This window comes from Lissotriton vulgaris, chromosome 7 (assembly GCF_964263255.1).
Source record: "Lissotriton vulgaris chromosome 7, aLisVul1.2, whole genome shotgun sequence".
NCBI lineage: Eukaryota > Metazoa > Chordata > Amphibia > Caudata > Salamandridae > Lissotriton > Lissotriton vulgaris.
The window spans coordinates 1,546,651,923-1,546,670,759 of record NC_141695.1 but is presented as its reverse complement, the minus strand read 5'-3'; the positions used below and the strand labels follow the sequence as shown (position 1 = coordinate 1,546,670,759).

General features: G+C 45.2%; 1 protein-coding gene across 3 annotated transcripts in view; it reads right to left on the bottom strand.

Moving 5' to 3' along the window:
- LOC147705978 (protein-glutamine gamma-glutamyltransferase 6-like) overlaps positions 1-18,837 on the bottom strand; it is a 322,464-nt gene that overhangs the window by 107,206 nt on the left and 196,421 nt on the right. For all 3 annotated transcript variants that reach the window (XM_086932438.1, XM_086932437.1, XM_086932439.1), the window contains exons 4-5: positions 7,959-8,077; positions 6,754-6,882 (exon numbers count right to left, since the gene is read on the bottom strand). In XM_086932438.1, coding sequence (XP_086788564.1) covers positions 6,754-6,882; positions 7,959-8,077 — 248 coding nt within the window. The remainder of the gene's footprint in view (positions 1-6,753; positions 6,883-7,958; positions 8,078-18,837) is intronic.

Here is an 18,837-nt window from a genome sequence, read left to right as displayed (position 1 = left end):
TAGACTGATTCATGTAATGCATTCCATATAGGGCTCAGAGATGGAAGGAGCTCTGATTGCTAGGGGAGACTGTGATCAGCCCGATGTAGAGTTGTACTACCTGGAATTGCAATTTGACCACGAGAAACTGGCAGCGCGTTGAGAGTCTGACCCCCCCCTCCCCCCCCCCCCCCCCCCCCCACTGTGCACATCGGTCCCCAACCCAGCCTACCATTACTCCTCTACCATATCCGACATTCTTGATGACCTGGAACCGCTAAAACTGAAAAGAACCCAGATCAAAGAGAATAATCCCTGGTTAAGCGTAGCCCTCAACAAGGAAAGGAGATCCCTTCGACAGTCTGAACGAATCTGGAAAAAACACCCATCTGCAGCAAATCTTAAACTCCTTCGACAGGCCAGAAATGCCTACAGTAACAAAATCCTCAACACTAAAAAAGAATTCTTCAGAACTGAACTGGAGAATGCCAAAAATCGACCTCGCAAGCACCAATCCAACAAACTAGCGAAAACTGCCAAAGAAACACCTAAACCATTTATATGAAGCGAGGAATTCTCTTCCTTCCTCTGTGACAAAATCTCTGCACTAGGAAAGGAACTTAAATCCGCAACCCACCACCAAAATCAAAATCAGCCAGCTCCACCTCTTCTCTCTGCGTTGTCCTTCCAAACCTCACCCAAAAACCTAGCGCACTGGTCCAAATTTAAAATCTATGACAATCCCTCTATCTCGAGAATTTTTGCCTCCTTAAAACCAAACAATCACTTTAATGTTAATGATCCTCTCCCCTCTAACTACCTAGCTGCCACCTCCAAGGCTATCATCCCTTCCTGGACCTCAATAATCAACGCCTCCCACCTACGAGGCTCAATTCCTGAATCGCTCAAGGCTGGCCAAGTTGTCCCCATCCTAAAAAAACCCATGCGGGACCCTGCCTCCACCGAGAACTATAGACCCTTATCCAACATCCCACTCCTTGCCAAAGTTCTGGAAAAATGTGTGCAACAGCAGCTAAGCCTACACATCAACAACGTTCACCTGCTAGATAACTTCCAATCAGGTTTCCGACCTGGAAACAGCACGGAAACCACCCTCCTCCACATTGTGCATTGGATGACGCCCTCCAAGCCATAGACCTTGGCAAAATCTGTCTCCTAATCCTTCTAGACCTTTCCTATGCCTTTGATACGGTTAACCACAAAATTCTCCTAGAACGCCTCAAACTCAGGATGGGGTTAGATGGTACTGTCCTTGAATGGTTTAGATCCTTCCCCCAAAACCGCTTACAGAGAGTCTTCATCAACGGTAATCTATACGCCCCCTCTCCGGTTTTTGTTGGAGCCCCCCAAGGATCAACCCTCTTCCCTACCTCTTCATCCTTTACCTTGAACCTCTCACCGAGGTGCTTCATGCCGCCAACATCTCCTACCCTATGTACGCCGACAATACACAGGTCTACATAAAAATCTCTTCCCCTGAGGACATTTTCTCCCTAAATGAGGCCCTGAAGCTGACAGTCCATTGGCTCACTGCCAACCAGCTTAAACTCAACGCAAACAAAACAGAATTCCTTCTGATCACCCCACCCAAACCCAATCCAGACATCCAGGAACGGATCAAGACCATCACTGCACTAAACTTCCCCCCTACAATTGTTGACTCTGTGAAATCCCTGGGAATAACCCTTGATGGCAGCCTGAATATGCATGGCCATATAAATTCAATGGCCAAAACAGCTAGATTCCACCTGAGCTACCTAAGAAACCTAAATCCCTTCCTCGATGTGTCCGACCTAAAAACGGAAACCCAGGCCCTAGTCATTTTCAGACTTGAATATGGATGCTCAACTCTTGCAGGGCTACCCAAGAACTCTCTGGCCCCATTGAAAGCCTGCCTCAACACCGCTGCCAGACTCATAACGGGTTCAAAAATAATTTGACCACATCTCTCCCCACCTCAAAGCTCTGAACTGGCTTCCCCTGAAGGCCAGAATACAATTTAAACTGTCCTGCATTACTCACATAGCTCTGTACTCAAATTCACCTACATTTCTCGCACAAAAACATGTGATATCCAGACGTGCCAGAAACTCCCCATCTGCCAAAAACCTGCTGCTGCAGCCAGCATGCTTCCGGAAGAAAAAACCTACAATCGAGCCTTCTCTGGGGCCGCTCCAAGAATCTGGAACTCTCTCCAACCCTCCGTCAGAAGACTTCTGTCCTTGGCACACTTTAAAAAGGAGACCAAAACTTTCTTAATGGGAAAACACCTCATCCACTGAATACTTTACAATCACCTCATAGACTTGTTCCACCCTCCAGCCCGGAATTATCCACAGACTCCACGAATGATACATTTTTCTTCACTCCTGGCCATCAACCCAAGAGCTGAGACTGTGTGAAATTACCGAATCGGTAAGAATCAGTAATTACCGAATCGTAAATACCGATTTGGTAATTGGAGGAAACATTGAAGGGTGGCAGGGTGTCACTTTGACACCCTGTTGCACCCCTCAATCGTGTATGGGTGCACATGTTGCAGACATATATGCCCTAAGGGCATGTATGTCTGCAACATAGCAGCGTTTGAAAAGCAAAAAAAATGCTTTTTCAAGGCTTTTCATTATTTATCACCAACTTCTAGTTGGTGGTAAATAACAAATTCTTAAAGCCCTGAAGCACTGATTACAGTGCTACCTACATCTAAAAATACAGATTCAGTAATTTTACAGATTCGGTAATTTTACAGAATCGGTAAAATTACCAATTCGGTAAAATTACCGAATCTGTATTTTAGGTGGCCCTACATCTCAGTATCCAAATACCGGTCGGTAACGGCCGAAAATTAGTATTTTTGGCCGTTACCGACCGGTATTTGGATACCTACATCTGGCCCTTAATGTTTTAAGCGTTACCACTTTATTTCAATCAAGATGGCTTCAGGTGTGCCATACTTTTGTCATAAGTAAGACTGTTAGAGCTCTAGTTGTTCTTTAGAACACTCTGGGACATTCTGTCATTGGGCTTTACTTGGGCTACTTCTGGGTGATATTTGTGCTACATTTGGGCTGTTTTGTCTTTGGTGGCCATCTTGGGAGACTTTTTTGTTATGAAGTTTCCTAATTTCCTCATTTACTACAGTCTCCTCAGTAGGAAATACTTTCAGGTTTTTTAATTTGGTACCATCAAGAAGGCATTCAGATGTGTCACACATTTGCCATAAATTCTGAATGTTAGCACTCTAGTTACTCATTAGATCACTGTAGTAAAGCTACTGCTCACAAGGGACGTCTGCTGCTGGTATTCAAAGTGAATGTTTCAGTCTGCATGTTAGAATTTTTTAATGAAATAGGAGAGGATTTGAGAAGTCAAAATGTGCCCTAATTTTTATTTCGGCAGCACTAATCATAATTTCTATGGTAAAATGAAGCCCCTCATTGTGTTCCTTTGCAAATTAAGGGGCCAATTAGGATGGCGGGCGGATTGGCCCCACCAGGCTGGCGGTAGCCACCGCCAGCCTGGCGGGGGAAATCCGCCCGCCATCCTTCCCTGTATTCCCCCGCCATATTAGAATGGCGGGGGGGACCACGGCGGAGCAAAATACCGCCCGCCACTTTTCCGCTCCGGTGGCATTGCGGCCGGGGCGGAAAATGATTAATATGGTGGCGGTGTCTATGAGACAGCGCCAGCCATATTACAAGGGCAAGTGTGCAATGCCTTTGCGCCGCGGCAATGCCGCCACGGAAAGGCAGGCGGTGTTCACTCTGGGGGCCCCCTGTGGGCCCCCGGAGTGAAGGCCAAAGGGGGGTGGCACACAGGGGGGTACCTGTGGTACCCCCCTGCATTTGCATAATCAAAGCGGCAGGCACCGCGCATTTTTAGTATTGTGGCGGGCGGAGCAGAGAGCTCCGCCCGCCACATTACTATAAATACAGGATGTGCCCGCCACTGTGGCGGGCACATCCTAATGGTGTGTGCGGGACCCCCGCCCTTAGGGCGGGCGGTCTCGATTTCCGACAGGATGGCGGGCGGGCCAAGCCCGCCCGCCATCCTAATGGGGCCCTATATGTTTTAAGTGTTACCACTTTATTCCAATAAAGATGGCTTCAGGTGTTCCATACTTTTGTCATAAGTGAGACATTAGCGCTCTAGTTGTTCTTTAGAACACTCTGGGTCATTGGGCTATACTTGGACTACATCTGGGTGATATGTGTGCTACATTTGGGCTTCCATTGTCTCTGGCGGCCATCTTGGGAGACATTTGTTATGAAGTTTCCTAATTTCCTCATTTACTACAGTCTCCTCAGTAGGAAATACTTTTAGTTTTTTAATTTGGTTCCATCAAGAAGGCATTCAGATGTGTCACACATTTGCCAAAAATTCTGAATGTTAGCACTCTAGTTGCTCATTAGATCACTGTAGTAAAGCTACTGCTCACCAGGGAAGTCTGCTGCTTGTATTGAAAGTACAAGTTTCAGTCTGCATGTCAGAATTTGTTTTTTAATGAAATAGAAGAGGATTTGAGAAGTCACTCAAAGTGTGCCCTCATTTTTCTTTCTGCAGCACTAATCATACTTTCAATGGCATAATTAAGCCCCTCATTTTGTTTCTTTTTAAATTACATGTTTTAAGAGTTACCACTTTATTTCAATCAAATGGCTTCAGGTGTGCTATACTTTTGTCATAAGTAAGGGTGTTAGCACTCTAGTTGTTCTTTAGAACACTCTGGGAAGCTGCAGTAGAACACAAAGGAATACACTGACAGTCTCTGCCCTTGTTGGATGTACATGTTTTACTGAGAATGTCAGACTTCATTCTCACATGACTGAGAAAGATAATGGAAATTTACAGAAAATATGCTCTCAGTTTAGCTTATAGATCACCTTCCAAACCTCTGTGGGAAAAGCATGAGAAAAAAGTTTTCTCTCACACATGATTCATGATATCCCAGCAGAAGGCTTTTTCACATGGTAAAATCAACTTAGAACACACCACAATTCCTAAAATTAGTATGGTACCATCAACAAATGATTTATAATGTAACAAAAGTCTTAAAACCTTCTATTAACTGCAATGCTTTTTAATGAGGTGCTATTATGTATATTGGTCCCAAGATGGCTGCCAACACTTCTTGGATGAAGTGCTGAGAGCCAATCAAATCTCACAATGAGATATGTCGTTAGGCTCCGCCCAGATACATATATCTATTTTTTCCTTTAATATCTAAAAACTACTGAATAGATTTACACCATTTAACAAAAAGGCATGAGTCTGAACCAAGGACTACCTCGTTTCCAAATTTGGTGTAATTCCGTTCAGCAGTTTGGGCTGTAGCTGTAATTAAAGGTTCCTATGGAAAATTGCTCAGGGAAAACACGTTTTGGGATCCCCTTTTCTCTCGGCCCTCGCTTGACGAATCACCTGCAGACTTTCAGGATAGGAGCGGACCGGGCTTGCCAAAAGTTTCGAAAATTTTGCGAAGCTTCGTCAGTCGGCGCCAAAGTTATTGGGAATAGAATGTTGAGGATTTCCTATGGAAAATAGGTCCTAACGATTACTATCTACTGGCGACCTCCAGTAGGTAATAAAAATATATATATCTATGCCTGGGGACCACTATAGATCTCTATCTGGCATGCCAATATCCATCGACTTTTGACCTTTACCACAGTGACTTTGTTGACTGCTTTTGTAAGTAGTCTGCCCAACAGCAGGCAAGGGCCCGATGCTAAGCGTCTTTAAAAAGCCTTAAAAATGCACCTAATGCTTTGGCTGCTTCAAACAGCCAGGTTCCTTGCACGCACGTAATCTAGTCATTTCCCAACATTTCTCTAAAAGAATTTTGGTGAAGTACCTAATCCCTAGTCCAGATAACTCCCCCCCCCTTTCAGTATGGTCCAGGCTTGATACCAAGTACGATAGGCACTCAAAGCGATTTCATAGCCATGGACCCTTGTCTCCACTTGCAATGGTCACTCGTGAGCCACCTTACCTTATGTCAGTAACTGTTCTATGTATTTGATGAATGAATGACTTTAGGAGTATCCTGGGATGCCACTTGCAGTTACAAGCTCTAGTAAAACTCTATTCCAAAGTTAGGTTGTTTGGCACAGAGCTGTCTTTTTGCTGAATGTATTTTTAGGAACAGCTTATGGAGCTAACGGAAGAAGACGTGAGCTATATGTAAATAAGAAAATACTTATTTTCATAAAAAAGTCTTGCTAAAATCAGAAGTATGCTATCTGGTATGGAAGGGTGAAACAAGAAGAGGAAGAAAACGCATGCACTCTCATGAAGTGCTGCAAACAAAATAAAAGCATAGTTCCCTTATATAAACTGTGGAAGGATACAGGTTATTCAGTCAGAAACATTGCAAAACAGCTATGCTCCAGGGGAAGAACAAACAAAAAAGAGGAGGGAAAACAATCAAATAAGAAGCAAGCAAATGAGATTGAAAAAGAAAACTAAACAATGGTAAACAGTAGCCTGACCCAAAGCCTACTGAAGGAATTGGTACTGCTCACAATAGGTTTTTGATAACAGATAAATGCTGCCTCTAGGCAAAACCTAAAAAGGCCTTCATTCCTAAATATTTAGAACATAGCCAGCTGTTTCTGCATCATATGTAGGTAGGGGGTAATGCTCAGTTGCCAGTACAAAGCATTTTAAATTCATATTTCTTATCCTATCATTACATAATGAAATGTGAAGTTCAAAGTATTCTTTATGAAATATGCTTAACCTTATCCTTACCATGGAGGCCACCACCCTCCCCACATAGACTGGGTCATTCCTACGGGAATAGTCTTTAATCGGATCCTCTTTATATTCGACGCTCCGATCTAGGATAGCAAGGCAGATATTCAATATGCTTTCTTCAAACTGTAAAAGAAATACAGGCTGGGTGTCAACAAAATCGATCTCTTCCTGATAGTAATTCCCCCCCCCCCCCCCCCTTCACCATCAGCCTTGCAGCAGTGAGGCATCAAAGATAGAGCCCTGTATGGGCATACTTGCAATGTCTGGGCAGGAAAACATCTATTTCTTACAGCAACAAGCAATGCATTTGTTATGCTACTTCCCTGAGTGAAAAACAGATACAGCATCTATATCTTCCACTTTATATTTTGCAAAAACCATGTTCACTCAGGTTACTGCCCTTAGTATTAGGTGTTATGCACATTTAGTTAGTAGTAGGGGTAGTAGAAGTGATACTATAAATCGGAGATGCGAAACCTCTACTATGAGTAGTAGCACTACTATTCACAGTAGTATTGCAGTAGTAGTAGTAGTCATTGTAGTAGTATTAGATACAACAGCAAAAAGGTTTCAGCACTCTATAGACAAATTAACAATACTTCTTATCACAGTCCACTTCAAATAAGTGTTGAGAAAAAGTAATTGCTCATAAGGGAAAAAGGCATCCAAATTCGATAGATGTATTTCTTGTTCCAAAATTATTTTTATTATTCACAGAACAGAATCTTCTTTCACAGACGGAGTCATCATAGCCAACGCATTTCGTCTCATTAAGAGACTTCTTCAGGGCTTTAAGTATATGGCATATGTTATATTCTTCAGGCAACGCGTAGTATTTCTATTAGCCTATTGGCCTCTGCCATCTGTTCTGTTGCTTGTATTGTAATAGTTGTAATCAGTTAAAAAGCTAGGTTTCCAGATTGTCTCTTTTCTCAATGTTTGCTCGCGTTTTTAAGTCAACAGGGACGACATTTAGTTGCTGGCCCCTTGAAAAAAGCTGTTTATTTACGGTTAAATTTCAATAGTTCTGATACATAATTTATCAATGTTCTAACTGCTGTCTAGGCTATAAAGATGGAAAATGGTTAGCGAAATGAGAATCATTTGACACGGAAAATTGGCTGAAACTGCCTCTGTGCTGTATAAGGCCCACTCATATTTTTTGTGTTGCCCTTTCATTAGGTACACCATTCACTTACCTGTCCATAGTTCCATCCATGATCCAAAATAAAGTCTTCTAGTCCATAGAATATTATTCCATTGTCATTCAGCACATACTCTTGCCTTGCTTCCTCATCATTCAGAAAGACATCGTCATCTTGAAACACAGGTAAAAAGAAGTGCAACGGTCAGACTCAATACCAGCAAATATCTTCTTTTTCAATTTTTTTTGTTTTGAAGCATTTCAATTTGAGTTTGCTCCCTATCAAACTTTCTACTTTAAATGTAAGTAATATTTGATCCTACGAATTTAAGTGCTAATAAAATGAGTGTGTGGACTCCAGAAATTGCATAGCTTAACATTTCTCCAATACCCTTTTATAAACAGCCATCTTGATTTAAACAAACACCTAAATGCGAAACAAACTTTGCAGAAGATATCAGGCTAATAGTCAATGGTCAGAGAAGGCAGGCGTCCCAAATAGCATCAGTAGATATAGAGGGTCCGATTCACAGAACTAATCTGAGATAAAATCCGAAACTTACTAATTTTGGTATTCACAGAAGGCATTTAGTATTAGTAAAGTTAGGACTCCTAAAGTTTAGGATTTTATCTCAGATTAGTTCTGTGAATCGGCCCCAGAGTGATTCAAAATATTGTAGTCCATTTGCCACTAAGTTTTGAATTCCTTGCACAAGCAGCGGGTCTTTTTGCTCCGATGTGGCTCCTGCTGATATAGCAAGAGTCGCTTCAGGAAAAATCTGTGGTAGCTTACAAGTCCCTCCCTCTCTTGACAAGCGCTCTACTCCCTGTCTACACTTCAGGGGGAGAAAATGAAGGTAGATTCTTCCCTTTAAGAGTTACTCTTTCTCCTTTCTTATCCAGGACTCTGGTCACTTTTCCTCATTTGCTGCCTTGGCTCGACTCCCAAACAACTGCATTTCCCTGAATCTAAGAGGGTCCTGAAAATATTTCCAAGACTCATGTTGAAAATTTCAATAATGCACTGGGAGCTTTCCACAGCACACCAAGGAATTTCTTCTCACGGTCTCTGTGAGATCTCTTGGCTGCTATGATGGTGACACATGGAAGAACAACCAGCAGTAACAGTATTACGCTAGTATACTATCTATATAGTGTACTAAAAGAAGTACACACCGTGCAGAGAGTCAAGTGGATACCTTATTAGTATACAGAGGCTACAGTAGATAATACTGATGCTCTTTTGTGGTAGTGTGGGCGAGCAGTTAGGCTTATTAGAGGGCAGTCTTAAGCATTTGTGGTATTAACAGAGGTAATAAATTAGACACACTCTCAAGAATAACTCTGAGAACAATTTCCAAAAATAACACTGATTTTTTATACTTTTCAGGACCAAGAACTTCATTCTACAGTAAGTACTTTTAAAGATATGAATTTTCAAAGTTTGCAAAATGAATTATTTTTGTGCCCAATGAAGCACCATTGAAATCAATTGTAAAAATAAAAAAATGCATATAAAATCATACAGTTGGATTTCAAGGTTCACCTTCTGGATTCAGGTAAGAAGCAGGACAAGTTCCAATGAACAACTAATGGATTCTTTGGAGCATCCTAGATTCGGCCAGGAGCAGGGTTCTTAGGTGGTTATTAGCTGATGGGCTACGAAGAAGGGGGCCACTTGAAAACACACTGCACAAGGGACTTACAGATATGTCCGGGGGATCCCACTTGAGGGAGCAGGCTGCAAGGGCCTCAGGACCATGGGAGCAGATCTTGTTTGTCAGTAACCAGGCCTAATGTGCTAGGGTCGAGAGCAGATAGGTCAGCCAAGCAGTGTGTGTTAAGATGTCCTCGCGGTCAGTAGCAGACAGCTAAGAGACACAATTCCAGGACAGCTGGGCCACTCATGCAGTGCATCTCAAGGGTCTCAATGTCCCTCAACGGGTGCTTTCTTCCTGGGCAGTTGGAGTCCAATTTGGATGCTTTTTTTTCTGTCTTCGGTGTAGGTGGTTCGGTACCCGGAGTACTGGCAAGGCATGACCCTGGGCAGTTGGAGTCCAATTTGGATGCTTTTTTCTCTGTCTTCGGTGTAGGTGGTTCGGTACCCGGAGTACTGGTAAGGCATGGCTCTGGTAGGTTCTGGTGTCTACACACTTGGAGGAGAGACAGATCTGACCCTCCAGAGCTTCTGCTTTGAAGTCGCTGGGGAGCAGCAGGTAAGTAAACTGAACTTCACAGTTCAGTGCCTGCAGGCTGCATGGGAGTAGCTCCTCTACTCCAAAGTAGGTTTACGGCAATTGGTCGAAGGTTGGAGGTGCTCTGTGTTTCTCCGAGACTTCACAGTTGAAGGACGAGACAGCAGGCCATGAAGGTGGAGTCCTGGAAGCAGCTGGCAGGGTTTGGCATCAATTTCCTGCAACAGCTCTTCTTTTTCCATTGCTCTTCCTAGGGCCGTCAAATCGAAGTTGCCAGGTCCAGGGATGCCACATAAGTACTAAATTTAGGGGCGGCAAAGGGGGAGGAAATGGGCTATCTACCTTTAGGGTGTCTACACCCTCTAAGTGACCACTTCCTGTCAGAAAGGGCACTACCCTATCCCTAATAGGTTGCTTTCCTACCATCTCAAGAGGGAGGAATTGAAAAAGTACTGTCCACATCGCTTGCCATACCATAAGGGTGGTGCTGGCTGAATGTGGGAACACCTCCTCATCTAACTAATTTTACTGCCTTTCCTTCTGCCAAAAGTAAAGTTGGAAAGGGGGGGGATTGGCATCTTCTACTATCCGCAGATGCCTGGCTTGGATTTCGAAGGCGGCAGCGTCTTTAAAACTTCCCGCCCTGGAAAGCCATTCCAGCCTGGAGGAGGTGTGAAGAACCATGCAGGCTCTGTTCGTGGCCTCTGAGAGCTTTCGCTCAAACCCCATGAGCTACTAAACAAGTCTTGAGGTGGCAGGCTGGCTAAGACTAGTAAAATACCACACCGGTGTTTGTTATGTTTTCAGGGGACCCTGCTGTGCACATTTATTAACAAATTCCTCACTGGAATCAGTGAGGATTTAATAAGACGAGATGTTTAGTACAGTGAAGCCCTCATGGAGTAAGGAGACTAGTAATGACAAGTATGCAGCATGTGTACTCTCTATGGCTTCCCTGTGCACTTACAATATCCAAGAATGGCCTGGATATTGTAGGGTCATATCTGCTCATGCAGATATGTCCACACATGGAATATAGTGCACCCTGCCTTAGGGCTATAAGGTCTGCAGTAGGGATGACTTACCTATAACTCATGCAGTGCATGGAGGATTGGCACATGGGGCTGAGTGCCATGTTGACTCTAGTTTTTCTTTGCACAGAGACACGCAGCCTCCAATGGAAGTTTGCATGGCGTGGGCGAGGGGTCCCTAGGAGGCACAATTTGGGCTGCTGCCCTATAGGACCCTCTTTAGTACCCATGCCCTGCATACGAGGAGTACCATATACTAGGGACTTACAGGGGTGGGTGAAGTGGTGCCAATTGTGGTACAGTTTTAGGAAAAAGATCTGGCACTAGGAACCTGGTTAGCAGGGATCCAGCGCACTTAGAGTTCGAGGTTCACATCATGAATCAGGCAAAAAGAGGGGGCTAATCATGTCATAAGAGGCCCTTTCCTACATGACCCTCTTGCCCAAACAAAAGAGGGTGAGACTAACCTTTTTCTAGAGAGTCTTTATCCTCTAAGTGGAAGAACCTGGAAAGGCCATCTGCATTGGCATGGTCAGTCCCAGATCTGTGTTCCACCATAAAATCTATTTCTCTTAGGGAAATGGACCACCTTAACAATTTGTTTTTTTTCCCTTTTCATCTGCATAAGTCATTTGAGAGGAATCTGTGGTCAGTTTGGACAAGAAAGAGAGAACCAAACAGGTATGGTCTCAGCTTCTCCAGGGACCAAACCACAGCAAAGGCTTTCCTCTCCATGGCAATCCAATGCTGCTCCTTCGGGAGAAACCTCCGGCTTATGAAAGTAACAGGTTGTTCATGACCATCATTACTGGTCTGGGATAATACTGCTCCTATCCGATTTTTTTTTTAAACCAACTTTATTGAGTTTCATACAAAGGATATAGGCCGTGGTATCTCGCAACAACAAGAACCGTAGAAACATGTTTGCTATATCACCTGCGTACCCAACACAAATAACTTGTTGAAAACTGCAAAGTACCTGTAATTATGCCCTGAATATATTTTATACAACTGTATTATAACTCATGTTATGTGATATATTAATATATATTAATGTTTTAATGAGCATGGAGTAACATCCTTTTAAATGTATTTAACCTGTATTTGTATTGTGATGTTTTTTTATTAACTAAAAACAATAAACAATAAAAGAAAAGTTACTTGGAACAAAAGTAGAGCAAAACAGAACTCATAAGGTGGCAGTTCAGTTGGAGTTTGAGGTGCGCCCCTCGGCTAACCGGCTCTGCGTCAGTTCTTGTAGTCAGCTCCTTTTGCAACTATGAAAAAGCCAGCCTCTGGCCCCCAAACTGCCCTCTCCCCTTACCCTCCAACAACCCCCCTCCAACTACCCTCCCTCCCAGGAGTGTGACGTATTTCTAGATCAGGGATATGATAGAACCATACAGGACTTGGCGGGCATCCCCTCTAGATGGGGAATCACTGTGGGGGTGCACGCCTCAGTAAGATGTTTCGATGAATTCTCCTGAGGCAGGGTGTCAGGTCCTGGAACTCTGAATTTGCCCACTGATTACCCTGTATCGACTGGGGGGCCTCCTATTGAGGTGTTATCATCTCTATTATCAGGGGATTTTAGTGCTACAACCAATGTCTCCCAGGCCTTCGCCATTTCCAATGCCTTCTCGCTCCCTGTGCGTTTCGCTATCTGTAATCTAATCACTCCTTCGCATTCAGCCCATTTAAGGAGCTCAGCTTTTTATCGCGCTACACTTGGGTTCCCCTTCACTTTCGAATGCATAGTGATATTACACTTAGCCAGGAGTAAACCCAAATCAAGAAACTTACTTGTGACTTTATTTTTGGACGTATGAGGGAACCAATGTAAGACGCAGTGTTTCAGGGACGGTTCCAGTTTCCTATCTGTGACATTAGTCAGTATTGTTGTTAATTCTCCTAGTAACTGTCTAGAAATGGGCAGTCCCACAATATATGCTTAAAGAATGCCCCCTCGGCGTTGCATCGAGGGGCAAGCCGCCGAGGTGCTGGATAAATACTTATTAAGCTTTTCCGGGGTTAGATAAGCCCTGTGCAGGATATAGAAATGTACTAACTGGAATCGTACATTCCTGGTGCTCTTCCGAGCTCTTTCCACCTACTCCCCAAGTTTTCTCAGGATATCTTCCCCACGGTCAGCTTCCCATTTAAGCTTCAAGTCAGTCAGGGGAAGTAAATCCTTCAATGTCATGCGCCTGTATAGTTACGTCACTGCTTTGAATGTGCCTGCTGCCATTACTCCATATTGGCAACCCATTGATATCTTTGGTTCATTGAGGCCCTCTCCCCAGTGCTTTGGGATAGCCACAGTAAGTGCTGTATACAGCAGAAAGTCCTCCCCGGGTAGGTCATACCTAGCTTGCAGATCATTGAATGTGAGCATGGTGCCCTACTCGTATAGGTGTCCTATACTGGCCAACGCCCGGTCCGCCCAGTTCTGCAGTCTCAACCAATTGCCACCATTTGGTAAGGCCTTACTCATCAATAATGGGATTTCTGGAGCATAAGGGCACTTAATTTTAGCCCTGCACAGGTATCGGCTCCAGCACTTTCGCACTGTGCTCAGCTCCGTAGGAAGGGTTTCAGTTCAAACAGGGAGCTCAAGACTATGCGGGCCAATATTTGCTGGGTTCCAAAATCCTCTCCCTGTTCCTCAGCCGCTCTAGTATTGCAGGCCACTCATTGCATTAGCCACTGACATTGTGCTGTTAAATAGTAGGTCCCAAAATCTGGAACTGCTAGGCCCCCCTCCGCTCTAGGTCAGATGAAAGTAGTCAGAGCCACTGTGCGTCTGCCCGCGCCCCAAATGAACCCAGTGACCATGGGCCAGAGTTGTGTAAAGTACTTCGCCGGGATCCAAATCGGTAGAGTACCAAAGTAGTATAATAAACATGGTGGGGTGACCATTTTAAGCAGTGCCACACGGCCCGCAACCGAAAGTGGCAAGGAACCTCAGAAGTCCAAGTTACTTTTCGTCCCCCTTATGGCCCTTCCCATGTTACCCTCCAGGATGTCGTCTTCTTCATGGTATATTCGTGTTCCTAGGTACGTCAGGCATCTGTCTTCCCAGGCCACTCCCTCTGAGTCTTGTTGGCCTATTCTGCCCTTTTTGACTGGAAACAGGCAGGATTTTGTCCAGTTCACTTTGAGTCCTACAACCCTACTGAGAGCCTGAAGCAGGGTTTTTGCCCCAACAAACTCCATCCCCGAGTCAGCCAGAAAGAGCAGCAGGTCATCTGTATACAGCGCTATGTGGTGAGTCACCCCATGGACACTAAGCCCCGATAGGCGGCCCAGATCTGGACCGTGCTGCCAGCAGCTCCATAGCAAGAGCAAACAACAGGGGGAAAAGGGGGCACCCTTGAAACGTTCCTCTTCCCACCCTGCAAGACCCTGAGATGAGTCCCCCGGTTTTAATTCGGGCAGTGGAGCCTGTATACAGGAGAGCAGTCCAGCTCACAAAAGCATCACCCAGCCCCATTTTCTGCATCACATGATATAGGTAAGGCCACTTCAGGCTGTCAAATGCTTTTTCTATATCAACTAAGCATGGGCGAAATTTGCGAATTTGCGTCTCGCGAAATCGCGGATTTCCCCGCAAAATCGCAAAAAAAATCTGCAAATTCGCGAATTTTTCCGCAAAATCGCTGATTTTTTTGCGATTTGCCTACTTTCTACTGGCTAATCCAGTATGTGCTCCCTCATTGGGTAAATGTATAGTGCTTTTACTACACTGTAGCTGCGTAAAGGGCCAGAAGATGTGTCTCCTGTGACCATGTATGCCTGTAACACAGGCACAGGCACACATGGTCACTGGAGACACATCTTCTGGCCCTTTACGCAGCTTCAGTGTAGTAAAAGCACTATGGGGCAGATTTACAAGCCGCCTGCGCCTCTTTAGCGCCGCAGTTGCGTCACTTTTGTGACACAGCGGCAGCACAAAAGATGCGACATGGTGCTGGGTATTAACAACGTGACGCATCTGAGAGATGTGTCACGCTGTAAAGCCCTGCGCCATCAGGAGGCATTCCAGCGCAGGGGAGGGCGTTCCTGCGCAGGAACGCCTCCTAAAAGTGGCTGAGTGAAATCTACAAGATTTCACTCAGTCACTTTTAGGTCAATGCGGCGTAAAAAACCCTGCACCTGCGTGAAGCAGACGCAAGGCTTGACGCAGCATTGGGGAGATAGGGTCCCCCAGAGCATTTCTGGAGCTGTGTCGCGCTTGTGAAGCAGCTCCAGCAATGCGCTGCTTTTACGGCACAGATGCCTGACGCATCTGTGCCGTTTTTGCCACATGTTGCGCCGCATTGTAAATGCGGTGCACCATGGGTGGCGGAGCTGCGGCGCACAATAACTGGCGCATCCCTGGGGATGCGCCAGTTATTGTAAATCTGCCCCAATACATTTACCCAAGGAGGGAGCACTTACTGATTAGACAGTAGAAAGTACTCCAGTTGAGAAGAGGTATTGCACAAAAAGGTGGCTTTCTTCGTGGACAAACACGCAGGGCGGGATTCATTCTGCCCACTGTTAGACTCGTTTTTTTGCCCTTCTGCCCTCTGTTAGACTCGTTTTTCCCTTGTTTTTCTGCCCTTCTGCCCTCTGTTAGACTCGTTTTTTGTGTCCTTATGCCCTCTGTTAGACTCGTTTTTTCATTGCTCTTTGTTAGACTGCTTTTTGTGCCTTTCTGCCCTCTGCATCACCAATCATCACCCATCGCTACCCCAGCATCATTCACTCAGCACCACCACATTATCACTCAGCACCACCACAGCACCACTCAGCACCACCACAGCATCACTCAGCACCACCACAGCATCACTCAGCACCACCACAGCACCACTCAGTGCCACCACAGCATCACTCAGCACCACCACAGCATCACTCAGCACCACCACAGCACCACTCAGTGCCACCACAGCATCACTCAGCACCACCACAGCATCACTCAGCACCACCACAGCATCACTCAGCACCACTACAGCATCACCCAGCACCACCACAGTACGACTCAGCACCACCACAGCATCACTCAGCACCACCACAGCACCACTCAGCACCACCACAGCCCCACTCAGCACTACCACAGCATCACTCAGCGCCACCACATTATCACTCAGCACCACCACACCACCACTCAGCACCGCCACAGCATCACTCAGCACCACCACAGCATCACTCAGCACCACCACAGCACCAATCAGCACCATGGCAGCACCACTCAGCGCCACCACAGCATCACTCAGCACCACCACAGCATCACTCAGCACCACCACATTATCACTCAGCAGCACCACTCAGCACCACCACAGCATCACTCAGCACCACCAGAGCACCACTCAGCACCACTCCAGCATCACTCAGCACCATCCCAGTATCACTCAGCACCACCACAGCACCACTCAGCATCACAACAGCACCACTCAGCACCACCACAGCACCACTCAGCGCCACCCCAGCATCGATCTGCAACCATTCAACAACAACTGTTTCAAAAAATTTCTCTCAATGTTTCAAGCTTTATTACAAATGTCACAAAAAGATGTTAATATTTCACTTCTGTTCTTGGATTTTCGTCACAATAAAATACACTGAACATAATCTTCACAAAAGTTATATACAACAGTTTAAGCTATTGCCATTATAAATTAAAATAACTTTTATTTAAGTATTAATTATTTAAAAAATTAAAAGCTATTGTAATTTGTAATATCAATACATCTAATTCACATAAATACAAAACATGTTGCATTACAAATGCTATAGGTGTCACATTTGCGAAAGTTATAACTATTGGCATTGTAAATGACAAAGCTATTAATTTAGCTATTTTCAAAACCAACACATAAATAAAAAAAATTGCCATTTACAAGACCAATTACGCAAATTTTCCTAATGCGAGACCTATTGCATTGCAAATGCTTGTTTTTATATCTGTCAGTGCTTCCTGTTGAGGTTTAATTTTCATGACAGGCGCTTCATTGCCTACTTGTAACTATTCTCTGACCCTGCTCCAAGGGTCAGAGCAGGGTCAGAGAATAGTTGCAAGTAGGCAACAAGGCGCCAGGAAGCACTTACAGGCTTACAGCAGCAGGTGCCCAAGTTGAAGTTAATTTCTTTGTAACCTTTTTGTAAAAGGTTACAAAAAATTTGCTTCTACTTTTGCACCTGCTGCTGTAACCCTATAAGTGCTTGGCTGAAAATTCGCCCCCGCTGATTCGCGGATTTTACCACGATTTCGCGAGATTCGCGGATCGCGAAATCGCAGAAAATCCGCAAATTCCGCAGGGCGTAACGAATTTTCAGCCCATGATTAATATCAACAACAAACTGTCGCTGTCTCAGTGTCATAGGAGGCCCCTTCAAGTATTCACAGAAGACGCCACACAACAATCGCAGTGCTTCTGGAGGGGATAAACCTGTATTGGTCAGTATGGATTAGTGCAGTCATATAGTGTGTGGCCAAGATTCTACTGAGGATTTTATAGTCCAAATTGAGCATGGATAATGGACGGTATGCTGGTCTATCAAATGCTTGTGCCCAGTTTAAGTAACGGCACGATAACCGCCTCCCTGGAGGACGTAGGGATTAAGCCAGCGCTTTTGGCATCGTTATATAACTGCACCAACCTGGGAGCCCGTATATAAATATATGCTAGCTAGAATTCAATGAGGAGGCCCTCTGTACCTGGTGTTTTGTTGCGGACCATACCCTTGATAGCTCCCCGCACTTCCCCTATTTTTTACTGCCCGCCCAAGTAATTCTGCTGTGTCCTCGTTCACTGCTGGCAAGTCAGTATGCCGCATGAAGTCATTCAATTCCTCCTCTGTAGGAGCTAGCTGACTACTATAAAGGCCGGTATAGTAGTCGAGAAACAGGTTGTGATTCCCTGCTGGTCACATTTAGCTATACCATGTTGGTCTCCGAGCTCCAGAATTACTGAGCCTCTCCTGGCTTGTCGCCTTAAAACCCCAGGTCCTCTAATGCCTCGGGACGCAGGCACCAGGTGGGGATCTTGGGTCGCGCACAAGACCATTGCAGGCTCACCAGTACTGGATTGTGGTCCGAGAGCGTCCGCGTGAGATACTGGCTACTGGCAATCCCCCCGTGGATGTCCGGAAAGCACAGAATGGCGTTCAATCGGACGTGGAGGTTGTGTAAGGCTGAGAAGAATGAGTAATCTCGGGTCACCGGGTGTTGTGCCCTCCAGGAGTCTACCAGGCCCCATTTCTGCTGCCAACGGCAGCGCACTGCTGCTAGCCTGTGCGCTGGTGCATCAGGGAGTGGGGGATGGGAACGGTCTAGCATGACATCTGTTGTGCAATTTAAATCTGCCCCCAACAAGACTGGGCCCGTAAGGACAGTCGCTAGTATGCGAGATAGGTGAGAGAGAAAAAGGCTGGCTGATCCAAATTAGGCTCATATATGCTCCCGAATGTAAGGTCCCTGCCATACAGCTTCCCAGACACCACAATATAGCGTCTCTCAGGGTCTATGACTTGACAAGTGCACTGAAACAGAATACCTGCTCTTATCCAAATTAAAACCCCTCGTGCAAACGCGGAGTAAGCGGTATAATATGTTTGACCCCTCCAGCGGCCCTGCAGTGCCAACCCTTCCTTCACCAATGTGTGGGTTTCCTGTAGGAAAGCTATTTGAATACCCCTGCAAACTAGATAGGAGCGAATTTTATGA